Below are 12,911 nucleotides of genomic sequence, written 5' to 3'. Positions count from 1 at the left end.
ATGGCAATAGGTCATTGAACAAAATGGAAAATATATAATTGATTAAAGTTTATTCTTTGTATAAAAAAAATGAGTTTTATTTCACACTACAAAACCGAAATTACTTTCTTACCAACCCAATATAATTACGTTGTACAACTGCTAATAAATAATTTGTCTGTTGAGTTACAATACACGGTGTACCAAAAATGTTCTTGAAAGGGGCGATTCCTGGGGTGATTTGAAACAAAATTTTCCTTAGCGTGGTCGTGTTTTTAAGTTCTTTTTACATCGAAGGGAGTAACACTGGGTACACTTCGACATGGACTAGAATAACGTTCAAGTGAGCCACGGGGTTTCGTCACCACATTTACTCGTTATGAAAATTACAATGAGACCGTTCGTCTGGCCAATTATAGCCCTACAACCCCCACCTGTCTTTTTCCCACTCCTCAAATCCCCACGCCTAGTGTCTTCTGAATATCCACCTGGGCTCCCACCTCCCTGATCCAGCGTATCCCCCCGACGCGCTTGAACGATAATGGCGCGAACAGGGACGCAAAGTGCTAATTACTTCCACTGAAAAGAACCGTGTTTACTCGCCTCATAGTTTTCACGGTGACATTGCTTCTAACGTCGTCCTCCCTGCGTCGGGACCTAAAAGTTACATACACACCTTATCCCGCGTGAAACCTTCGACCACCAACTTCGAACCCGTCACGCTCACCTGTAAACGACGTCTAATAAATTAACAAAATACCCCCGGTAATATCATGCGGTTGTCGAAAACGCTTTCGAACGAATTGAAAACGGATTGAAACAAACGGATACAAACGTTCCTTGCAGAGTGAATGACACTGCCACGGTCAATACCGTGGGACAAAGAACTATATTCGACACACAGGGTTGAACAGGGGGCGTCCCCTGATGGGTGATCTGGCCCTGACGAATTAAACCATTTTCTCTAATCCGCGGTCCGCGTAATTGATGAAACGCCACTCGATGCGAGCCGTAAATTTTTTCCCTCGCTTCTCCAATTGTACGTGGTGGGGTTGCAAGATCGCGAATTTGTGGGTGAGAATGATGCAGGGGCGAGGGGGCGGACGGAACGCGAGGGCGGGTTAGTCGCGGATGTAACACAGTCGACTTCACTGATTGCCAATATGGCGGAGAGTATAGAGAGGACCCCGCGTCTCTCTATCTCGGCCCAGGGTGGGATCCACAATGTGCCGCGGGCGTTAATTCCCCCGTGAAACGTATTGCCTCCTCCTCCTCCTCCTCCTCCCCCTCCCCTTCCCGCGCGCTATTCAATTGTTCCAGCTCCGCGGGCCGGCGGCAGTGCTTCACGCTACGCGCGGCGAATGAGTCCACGGCCGCAACGGCTCATAATGATGCAATTTTCGGAACGGTGAACACGTCATCGTCATTATCTCGGTACCCACGACCGCTTCATCAGGTTCGATAAAACTGGTACACGCCCCGAGACACGTGGACCATAGTAGATCGTTGCATTCCATTTGTCGCCCTCTCGTCTTTGGGCCCTGCTCAACCCTTCTACGCGGTGGTTCAGTTAATTGTACAGTTTGTCGTTCGACACTTGGCAATCAAAGGCTTGTGTGAGAGCTAATTTACTTGTTTTCGATGGTCGAGTAGGTGGTAGTATCAGGGGTCAAGTAAACCCTTGATTGTCTGCCTTTAGATGTGCTTTGGAATGAATTTCTTAGGAATATGTTGGTTTTGGTAGCTCACTGTATTACTTTTATACTTATAATTGGTGGGTTAAAATGGATTCAAACATTATCAAGCTCGAGGGTTAACCCTAGAACTATCGACGATAAACGTATATCTGCTTCTATCGGATTGATAAATATAACAAGCTTTTTAAAATATTCAAATTTATAAATTAACTGAGTTTTTCATTTTTGCATTGCAAAGAAAGTTGTGAAAGGTCTGAGGAAATGTATTATTGTAACATGTTAATCATCAATATAACGGTCTGTTCATCAGTCATTTTTATTACTTTGGTACTTCTAGTGTTAATTAAATCTATTTACCAGAGTCTCACTGAATTAAATTGTATTTTATAGTGTTTGTATTAGTACAATCTGTATTTTGATACCTTGATTGGTAAGGAGGGTTTTGAGGTCATAATGATAAGGTGCGGTTAGATCTGACCTGAGATCCTTTTTATTATTTTTATACGAGCAAAGAATGTTTTTATCTTAAATTTGTATTTTTGCTTATTTACATAATAAGAAATAATAATTGTGTTATATAACAAATGATAATATAAGTATGAACCGTTTACTAAACAATAAAAAGTATTTTAAAACCGGAATAATAAAAAATAGAGTGGGGACAGCATAAGAGGATCCATAACTTTGGTTGGACACAACCCGAATCTTGCTATTCGAGGGTTAATTCTGGACACTGGTGGTAGAATAATAATTCAAGCAATAGATTAAATGAGACGCGTGGAATTCGAATCAGGGGAATATGTGGTTAATGGTCAGACAACGGTAAGCTGTCTACGCAACTCAATTCCATGGACCCTGCATCAAGAGCTAGTTTTTATTGAATAGTTAGTAGATGAATCCACTCATTTATTATATGGTATTTATTTATATTAGGTCAGAATTCATGAAAGGAAATCGGCGAATTATTTTCAACCGTTCCGACGGGGAGGAGAATGAAACAAGGAACTCGCGTTTCTTTTTCTTTTTGACTAGTTGCAAAACAAGTTTTATTTCGCAATCGATGGCTGAAATAACGAGGCCCGACAATGCTAGTGAAGCGATCAGCAAGCAACGATTTAGCTATGTTACGAGGACCGCTTTCGAAGCGCACGTCTCTGCCACGAGTATATTTCGTTGCATCGATTATTCAAGGCTTGACGTTACTTTCGTGGAAACGTTTTATCTCGATAATGGGGGCTAACCATCTATCTGAAGGTTGCTAACCTCCGAGGCGCCGTGCCGTTGCACAACACGGTCGATACAAGGGGAACACACGTAACTCGAAATGAGAGACCGCCGGCTGGTCTAATGACAACAATTTCTTGAAATTGTTCTGACTGGTTCAAGTATTGTTTTCTCTGGTTTCAGGTGAGCCTGGGCAAGCATGTCTCTGTTGGCGAAGAGGTCAGATACAAACCGGACCCTAAGGACCCGCAGAAGACACTGTTGACACAACAGGCAATAATTTCGATCTCGGGGGTTCCCCTAATTGACCAGATGGAGAGATTGCTCACGATGACGATCGAGCAAAATGCGAAAAAGGTAAGTCGTTTATTCGATTCTTCCTACCTTTGGTACTTTCAGTGTCCTGACAGGGATTGTTCAGAGCAGAGCTTAGCAATAAGTGGTGATTGTTGTAAAAGTAATTGGTGATAAATCGTTTATATAATGTATAAAGAAGTAATTTTTAATCATTCGATTTATAAAGGGAAATATGTGAATCTTATATATTTTGTAAAAATTGTGTCGCCTTATTCTGATTGAATGAAATTTATTCCATAATTATTACATTTATTCCACAACACAGTCAGTCATAATTAGACTGCGGATGTTATGCATTTATAGTTTAAAGGAGTAGGTATGTGAAATGCAATAGGAGACGAAACTTTCGTCAAGTTTAATATATTTCACATTATATTTTAAACGCAGTAAACCTCCTAACAGGAGAAAGAAGTCTTTACTTTTAATTCTGTTTTTCTAAATCACTGTATAAAATATTATTTTGCATATAGATCCGCAGTATAGTCATAATCGACGGTGGAATCAATTCGTGATTAATAATTAATGATACAAATGAACGGTTCGTCAGATTGCTTTTTTGCCCAGCTCTGTGACAATCGGAACGATCTTACTGCCTCTTCGACAAATAACTTTCAACTGAATGTGTTGATATGCATGATATTCGAATTTTATGTATCGAGTTTACATGCTTGAAACATTGAATCTGAGAGTGAATGTCCAAAATATACTATGAATCGAGTGTAAGTGAGCTTACGTGTGGGATAGTTAGGTAGAAATCAAGTGGATGTTTGAATTGAATCTGGAAGACTGCAAGATTAGTGAATCAGTGAAAGTGTCGGTTTCCGAAACGAAACCTTACGAATTAACCCTGAAGTCGGGACATCCCCAGGTCGCGAAAGAAAAAGTCCACGGAGTAATAAGGTGTTTTCTGCACTGAATTGCCTTTCAGGGACGACAAGCGATGGAATGGGTGATCGAGAGGCTCCAGTCGGAAGTGAAAGATATCGCGACCTCGGCCGTGAAGTCGACAGACGATCTGCTCAATCAAACACGTCGTCAGATCGACGATATCACGAGCATCACGAAACGGGGCATGGACGATCTTCAGAATGCGGCGAAAAAATCGTTCGACGAGTTCCACAATCTAACGGTGCCCCCGCCACCACAGTCTATACCGAAATTATAGCTAATATTCCGCGTCAGCTTCGATCTCTTTAACTAAATAACGACGTAAAACTTGGATGGAACGATTCGGAACAGCCGGTAACAAGAGATTCTATATGTATATTTTTTTTCAATCGAAAACGGTTTCCTTAGCTGGGTAGTGGTGAACGCCAAAAGAGGAGTTTATATAGACGGGAGCAAGTGAACGCCACGAGTGAAACACGTGTGTGTATGTATATATATGTGTGTGTGCACAGAGAGAGTGAGAGAGAGAGAGAATCAAGTCACATAAATTCACTTTACATCGCATAAAGTCACTTCAAACGGAATTCGCCTGGCTATTTTATCAAGAGAACGTGTCCACGACGAAAGGAACAAACTGTTTGTACGGGTCTATCGTTCAAATTTTCGATACATAGCCTGGCAAACATGTACAGAGGAATCGCAATCAGACGTGCAATACACTTAAAAACGATCAAACACAGACGTACACACACACACCAAGGTAACGAGCGGACCAGCGAAGGTACAAACGTCTCTGTTTGTCCAACACACTTTTTCCATACCGAATATAAAAGGTACACTCGAATACACGCTGCCGATCGTTCCCACAGAAGTTGCTTTAGTGAAAGAGATGCGTAGCTGCGGCAAGCAATTAAACTGATTTAGGCGATTTTTTTTTCCAAAGATTTCGCGTTCTACCCCATACTCCCAGCCTGACCGAATAAACAGTTCCGTGAGAGAATCTACGACAGTGTATAGTATTCCCACGATGATGTGTATATGTTTTTTTGATGTGGCTATATGCAACCAAAACAACGCTTGAAGCTTCGTGGGCCAGTGTTCAGTTGTCACGTCGAATGTGATATATATACCGAAAAGAATTCAAGTATCTTTTAGTTATAACAATCACACCTCCCACTCAAGTCTCGTGTAAAGCTTGCGCAGTTTTCTTCGGTCGTACTAGAGTGTTAGAATCTTGAAGTTGCCCCCGTGGTCGCTGGAAACAAAGACAACACACGAATAGTTATAATTATTAGATGTTTTTTAGCGAATTAAATGTGATTTAATGTACGAAATCAGAAAAAAAGGAGGGAAATGAACATACATACCGGAAGTCGCGTGTAACGTATTAGTGCATCCTTTTGTAACGTCTAACGAATCCGGCAGGTAGCCACAGCAGCACGTCTACTTTTAACATCACTAAAATTAAATATAAATAAATACGAGACTGCTGTACTCCATGTATGAGTTCTCGAAGCAATTCCACGATTACTAATATCAAAGAACAATCCGTGGTCGGGAACGTACATTACTGGCCAAAAGTATGGGACCAGGTTTGATAATTAATTAACCCTCGAATGGTAAGGTCCGGGTCGAATCCGATTCAAGTTACAGGCCTTTTTGTACTGTCCCCACTCTATTTTTGATTATTCCCGTTTTAATATATTATTTATTATTTCGTAAACGTTTAGTACTTATATTATTATATGTTATATAGTTCAGTTATTATTCCTTATTATATAAAGAAACAAAAATACAAGTTCAAGATAATAACTGACTTCACCCGTCTGAAAATAACAAAAAAGAGCTCGGGCCGCAAATATACGAGAGTAAGTAGATTTAAATAATAAAATAATTACGATAGAGGGATTAGTGCAGAAATGTATCGAAGTTGATGGACATCATTTTGAACATTTATAATTACTAAACGTGCTATATACTGACTCCGTGACTTTGATTATATCATAATAGAATAATGAGTCACTGTTCCATCGATCACGAGCTCTGGTCCCACACTTTTAGTCGGCAGTGTACTTCGAATGTGTGGTCCAAACTCGTTGGACCCGACGGTCGGATCCGCGTGAAATAAGAAAATCCCCGTTCCGAACTGTCAGGAAACGTTGTCCCAGGTGGTTCGACGATACTCGTATCATTTGAAATTGTGCGCGCTACAAAATATCCCTCCGCCTCCCAGATCGTCCAGCAATTCCCGCCGGAGGATATTCCGCGCGAGTCAGCGAGCCGCGTTTCCACACGTCGAGGGCCAACCCAACGGCTCGCATCATACGGGGGCCCGGAGTATCGATTCAACGATGGAGGAGCACCAGTTCTCGACATTCCGCTCGAGCAATTTCCAACCGGAGCGGAATTTCGACTGGGTCATTATTGTTCTCGGGCCGGTCCAGAGACAATTTCCATCGGTTTACTCAAATCTGGCCGGGGCAATTCTCTCTCCATCTATCTGTTTCCCTCTCTTTCTAGGTAAGTAGAAAGAGAGACAATGGTAGAGCGTTTCGAAGGGGATGACGGTGAGCCTAGTCGCGCTGGACGGTTTCGTTGGTGATTGGAAACAGACAAAATTTTACATCAGGCTCGAGCGGAGGGGTATGTAAGAGATAATTGATGATGTTACGGTTCATCGCTCGGTTACTCGATTACCGGACACGGACAAATATTGACAGTTTCCGATCAGAGGGACCCCTAGTATCCTTTGTACGTAGCTCACGCGCGCGACCGCTCGATGTCTGTTCGGTTTTCCTGTCGAATCGGCCCGCTTAGTACCCCCCCACCACCACCTGGTACGTTAGTAAATCAACGTTGAACGGCTGGACGTGCATGTCGAGCAAGTTTCGTAAATTAAAGTGGTCTCCATCGTTCGCTCGACCATGTAAAGCCTCGGCTATTGGTTGCACGTGACGTTGGCGGCCACGCTTTGAGGGACAAAGCGACGGTTTCCGCTGACACTTTTATTATGGACGAGTCGAATGTCTCTTCTAGTGTTCCAACCAACGGGTAGAGACGCCGAAATTACGACCATGGGGAAACTTAAGTTCCCTGCGTGGAACTCGAAGGACTTTCGACCGCGACTGAATGGAGAGACGGCTACACGGATGACCAGGCTTCGGCTTAAGCATAGTTTCGTCGGGGGACCAAGGATGCTCCGCGCTGCATTGTTCATCTTTAATTGTCCGTGCGATTCTCACTTTGGTATTTCGAAGATGCCTTCAAAGGAGGACCCAGTCATTTTGCTCTGCTAAATCGGTTCGTAACAGGCTCCATAAAATTCGATCAGTTGGCTTCTAACCTTTACACGTTTTGCGCCTGTGTACAAAGGAACGACCGTGGATGGATCTATTAATTGTAAACGTTATAGGTATCGGCAATATTAGGGCGAAGATTCACGTGTCTTGGAAACGAATAATTATTTTATTAAGTAGTGTGTAGAAGTATCAGGTAATTTCATAAGTATTTTTCTTGTTTACTTGATAATGAAGCATTAGAGGCTTTGGGTGAAGCTCAACACCATCTGACACTGTGGATTAAAATGTCAGAAAGACTGTATTGTGATCATTAGAAATGACATGCGGACACATATTGCAGGCAGAGATTGGTAAATTTATTTTCTAGATAAATAGTTATCTTTTCTCTTTAGATTAGAGTATATTTGTTTCCCCTTCCCTCCACTCTCGACTTCTTCATGGAGGAAGTTATACAGGGTTTTATACAGGGAAATTATACACTTTTTCCAAGTGGATGCAGGAACATTCGGCGAGTGTTCTCATTCTGTCTCACAGATATCCACAGACACGCGTAGACCGCTCAGCAGGAGTAACCTACCGATGATCTGTTTATGGTCGCGGCACTTGAATGACAGAACTGACGGCTTGCCTCTCGACTCCTCCAGCGAGAAATTCACCCTGTAGGTTAGTAGCAAAATTACGCTACCGCGGTTAAAACAGTTTCTCTTCAAACAAAGTGTTTCGCTATTTTTAGTTCGATTAAACGTAGACACTCCAATTTTTATAGTAAAGTAATATTTCTCCATTCAAAACAGATAATTAGCTAGAGTACCTGACTAATTGATTTTATTTCGACTATAAATTATACACATTTTGAGTATCGAAAGTGAGGTCTATTGAGGGTTGTCCAGCGGTATTTTCCCATCTTGAAAGAGCTACGATTTTCAAGGCCGTACCCGCCTACTCCATTTTCTATCCCCTTGGCTTCGCTTCCGGAAGAAAAGGAGAGTTTTCAAAGGCCCACGCGGACGGACTCATGGTTTACACATCGCGGGGCGGTATCCTCCCGGCAAGACCCGTAAAAGCTCTTGGGGACGATCGACTCTAAAAGTCGGCGACACGGTCAAGGAGATTCTTCTTGGTCGCCCATCCCCACGCGGCTCTCAATTCACGACCTCGTGAAAGACCACCCACCGCATTCGCTGCCAGTGTCACGCATTTTCACGAGTTCCTTTCGAACGCCTGGATCCAGCCTTTTTCCGATTCACGAGGGGATCGCAAATTCCGTTGCTCTCGCGGATATCTAAATGTTTTGTTCGGAGCAATAAACTCCCGTCATTTAAGCTTATTCAGGCGTCGAGAGCAGTCAGTTTAAAAATCTAAGTGGTACTTTTCACGATGTAAATTTTCGTTTCCCTTGAATTTCTCCCCATTCGTTCGTGAAATTAATTGTTCGAATAAACGAAATTAGTAGCTCCAAATCCTTATGTTTTTTTTTCTCGTAAAATATTGTTTATAGTGAACCTGGGAGTTGCTTGTTGATCTTGTTGTATAAATCGTATTCTTATTAATACAGGGCAGTTCGTTGAATTTCTAATTCCTTTTTATTTTACATATCATGGGAAGTTGCATTTGGTTTGCATAAATGTGATCCACCATTCAGACTGAACCAGGATAAATTTATTGTTACCAAATTAAGTAGATTTTGAAGTTCTAATTGTGAATCTATTGTGGGCGCGTGGTTATGAATAGGCTGTGGATGTTTATGTAAATATAGAATTTTACGGACTAATTTCTCGAAACTGGAGGCAAAGAAAAATTTCTTCACTCTGTTAAGGGTTCTAATATGTTCGAAATACAAAAGAAGATTTAAATAAACTTCGTGAGAGTTTTTACTGCATTGAATTTCAGACAATCGGATATTCTATAAATGCATCAAATTCGCAGTCTAGTTATGGTTAGTGCTACCAACATAGGCGTCGAGTAAATCTGTGGAGGGGCGGGGGGTGGGGGGATATACTAGTAAGTTTGTTTTCTTTATTTTCAATCCAACTGTATACGATTGAAAGATTACACACAGAACTACGATCGAAAAATTTGGACAATAAGTGATAGTATACCGGTGGCGAGCTAAAAACAATTGAGAAACTACGATCTACAAAATTAATTTTTCCATCTCTGATGACCACCATGTCACAAAATGTGTTAAACTTCTGAACAGGACCGTTGGATGATGATCGTCACAGACTTTCACCATGAAACAGTGGCCCGTCTCTGGTTCTCAAGTGAATACGAATCGAAATCTCATATTTCTTGAACGTGCCGAATAACAAAATTATTACAGTATCGCGCTTAAGGCTGGTTGGTCGGTGAACAGAAAGAGCACAGAACACCAGCCAGGAGGTAAAGCTGAAGGCGAGCGCAAGAGTGCGTAAAGATGGAACGGCGAACCTCAAGACGTTATAAAAGAAAGATGAGGTATATAGTAGAAGGTTATCCATTTCCCCCCTCTTTAGGTGCTCACGGTAGAGTTGATCATACGGAATTAGATCGTGTCAACGTCGTATCACGGAAACTTTACGACGGATAGGAGAACAGCGTACGTGCGCAGTGTATACGTGACTATAACGCAGCTACGTATGTAGGTAATAACGGTGGATGCTGAGCCGTTTCGGAGGCGACGTGGCGCATACGCTTCGCCTATTAGCATACAATTATCTTTATGCTTCTTTCATGATTCATATCTAGTGCCCTGTTTCGCCCGGGGTTTTCGCTTCGTCGGCCGGGCGGTGGCTTCAACTTTGCAACTTTTACGATCGCACTTGTTTCTAAACTTAACGTTCGCTCGGGCTCTTGCCCCTTATCACCGTTCTATGCCGCGCGCAGCGCGTTTCTTGCTAAGCGTGCTTTTGCAAATACCCCCTCCGACAAACCTCTCGGGGAACCACCGCCGGAAATTTGCTGTCGTACGTGCTGAAAATCAGCAATCGGTATCCCATTTCCGTGAGTCCTCTTTTTCGCGTTTACCCCGTACGAGGACCGTTGGTCTGGATCCTTCGTCCTTTAATTCTCGATAGATTTAGAATTAATATCGTAGGACCAGTAATTTTAATCTACCTAGAATACCTCTGTTATTTTGAACCCTTCTAAATTACAAGAGCAATATATACATATGTTGCTTCTTGCTATTTTGAAGTCGAAAATATCGATATTAGACCAACCTTTTTTGTACTTTTAAACAAAATTTATTTTTAATCCTTCAACTCCCAAACACCTCTTTCGGGGGAAAATTATTTCTTGCGATTACTCATTTGTATTTTCATAACAAAACCCCTGGTAATAGAATTTTCTAGATGTGACATAAACGTCACAGTGGGTGTTAAAGGGTTAAAAATATGAAAAAACTTTGTTCTCAAATGTTGTACGGCACGGAAAGGACCATAAGATTACCAGTAAGCGTTATTTGGTGGCTGGATGGTTTTTGAAGACTCTTGTTTCACACACACACACACACACACACACATATCCATCCGCACATATTCCCTACAGCTTCAAGGTCATATTTTTATATTTTTTTAATGCGTAGTAGATTAAGGGATGTTAAGGTGACGTCAGCGATCTATAGTAGATGGTCATTCGATATTAAAATCAAAATCGAATGATCATCTTGAACTCGTGTTATTGAACAGAGCTGGGTTACCGTGTCTGTTCATTAATTGCTCTTTCTACTTACTCTAATCATGAAAGAATACCTGTGTGATAAATTTTTGTCTTTAAAAATTTTCGTCTTCTAAAAGAAAAAAGTCGATCTTCACCTCGTGTGCTACCAAGAGTATCGGGTACAGAGTATTTTTAAATGCCCTAGAATTGTTAGAACTGGATCTCTGTGACTTGAATACAGTTACAGTCCACAATTAGATCCACGCAAAAGGAAGTAGAAATTTACACTTCGTGCCATTTCGAATATTGCAAACTACAATAGATATATAAAATTCCACGGTTAGATTCATACATCGTGATGTAACACATTTAGAATTTACGATCTTTCACGAAGACGGTGAAATACAAGACCTCCTTGTCGTCTTAGCTTAGCTTCTTGGGGTGCCATCTTTACGTTCCACCATTCAGGGGGACAGAACTGACAAAGTTCCTACCACCTGTTTGAGTTTACAGCGTACATAAAATATTTAAGAAACGTTTCTGTTTGACGAACAGGAAAATTGAAAAGTCGACCCTCTCGCCCTTTGTTTCAGCAATTTCCGTGCGTTTCGTAGAAAAATCAACGTAACGAAGGTCGATAATATGGCTCCCAACCTCTCACCCCTTCAGTGCCGTACCATTTTGTGCGGGTCTATGGGTACGACCGTGGTACCAATGACCCGCCATTGCCTACCCGGCTACGACTGACCATTAATTTAATTAATGCAGATCCATTTGCAGCTGCACGCGAGCCGCCCATTTCCGGCCTTTATTTCGCGCCATTTGGACTTTATTTTTGACGGAACGAAAATTCGCCACGGCCACCCCTGTTGCGCGCTATTTCCGTCCGTTTGTCGATTTTTCTTTATTTCGCAAGTAGCATTGTTTCAGGCCACGTTTAAATATTCCACGAAACGATGCTGGATTCGCTTTATCGTCCGGTCACGTTACGTTTCGTATCTCGTACCTACCGCGAATTCAACGTCTAGTGTGACACTTGCCGCGTGTAGGGGGAGGAAGAACGAGGGAAGGTTCGAAAGGTATATTCTCGCTTGGAAATACAGTTCCATTTAGTTTTGCGCTGGCCTCGCCTGTTTTACATCTGTAAGCATCTAACATTTACATTAATCCGCGTTTCTATTTGAGTTTCTGCGGTTCATTACGAAAGTTCCGGGTGTATTTGTAGAACCATGCGGTTTCGGGGTTATCGAAACTCGTCGGAAAATTAATTCAGTTTCATTTGCCAGCAAAATACAGGAGTCTGCAAATTACTATTTGTTTGTATTAATAAATAAGTCAACCGAAAGGTAAACGATTTATATTTTCATGCATTGTAGAATAAAGAAATATATGGGGAAAATTTTCCCCCATCCTTCGTCGTACGGATCGTGCTCTAAATCAGTCTAAATAGGAGGATCGTTTTCGCAAGGCGCAAGTTTGATTTTACTAGTTTTAGACCACATCCGGCCGAATGGCTAATAACGGACGTGCCCTGACTACTAATCCGCTTTGCGGAGATTTCCTGGCGCCGGATAGGATGGGTGGTATATAGGTTAAACGCCGTTGGGAAGGGGAAGGGTCAAAGGGCAAGATTAGATGCTTGGGACGGACTTCTCCGGAAGTTGTGCATAATGGATTGTCCTTCGATAGCTCGTCGATTTATAATAACGTTTCATCCTCGAACATGCGACCACATGAAATTTACAACATCCCGTCACGGATGCACAGTGTGGAATATACTTCCTGAGATAGTGCACGTAATTTCCACGAATATCGAAATTTCCTTGAA

General features: G+C 41.9%; 1 protein-coding gene across 1 annotated transcript in view; it reads left to right on the top strand.

The window, feature by feature from the left end:
• LOC107185388 (protein slowmo) overlaps window positions 1-5,629 on the top strand; it is a 26,529-nt gene extending 20,900 nt beyond the window's left edge. The window contains exons 5-6 of the mRNA XM_015573054.1: window positions 3,084-3,257; window positions 4,186-5,629. Of these exons, the coding sequence (XP_015428540.1) occupies window positions 3,084-3,257; window positions 4,186-4,422 (411 nt within the window). The 3' untranslated portion in view covers window positions 4,423-5,629. The remainder of the gene's footprint in view (window positions 1-3,083; window positions 3,258-4,185) is intronic.
• The last annotated feature ends 7,282 nt before the right edge of the window (window positions 5,630-12,911 follow it).

The sequence above is a fragment of the Dufourea novaeangliae genome, unplaced genomic scaffold, assembly GCF_001272555.1.
Source record: "Dufourea novaeangliae isolate 0120121106 unplaced genomic scaffold, ASM127255v1 scaffold57, whole genome shotgun sequence".
NCBI classification, from domain to species: Eukaryota; Metazoa; Arthropoda; class Insecta; order Hymenoptera; family Halictidae; genus Dufourea; species Dufourea novaeangliae.
The sequence above is the reverse complement of the archived record's forward strand: the minus strand, read 5'-3'. Positions and strand labels throughout refer to the sequence as shown.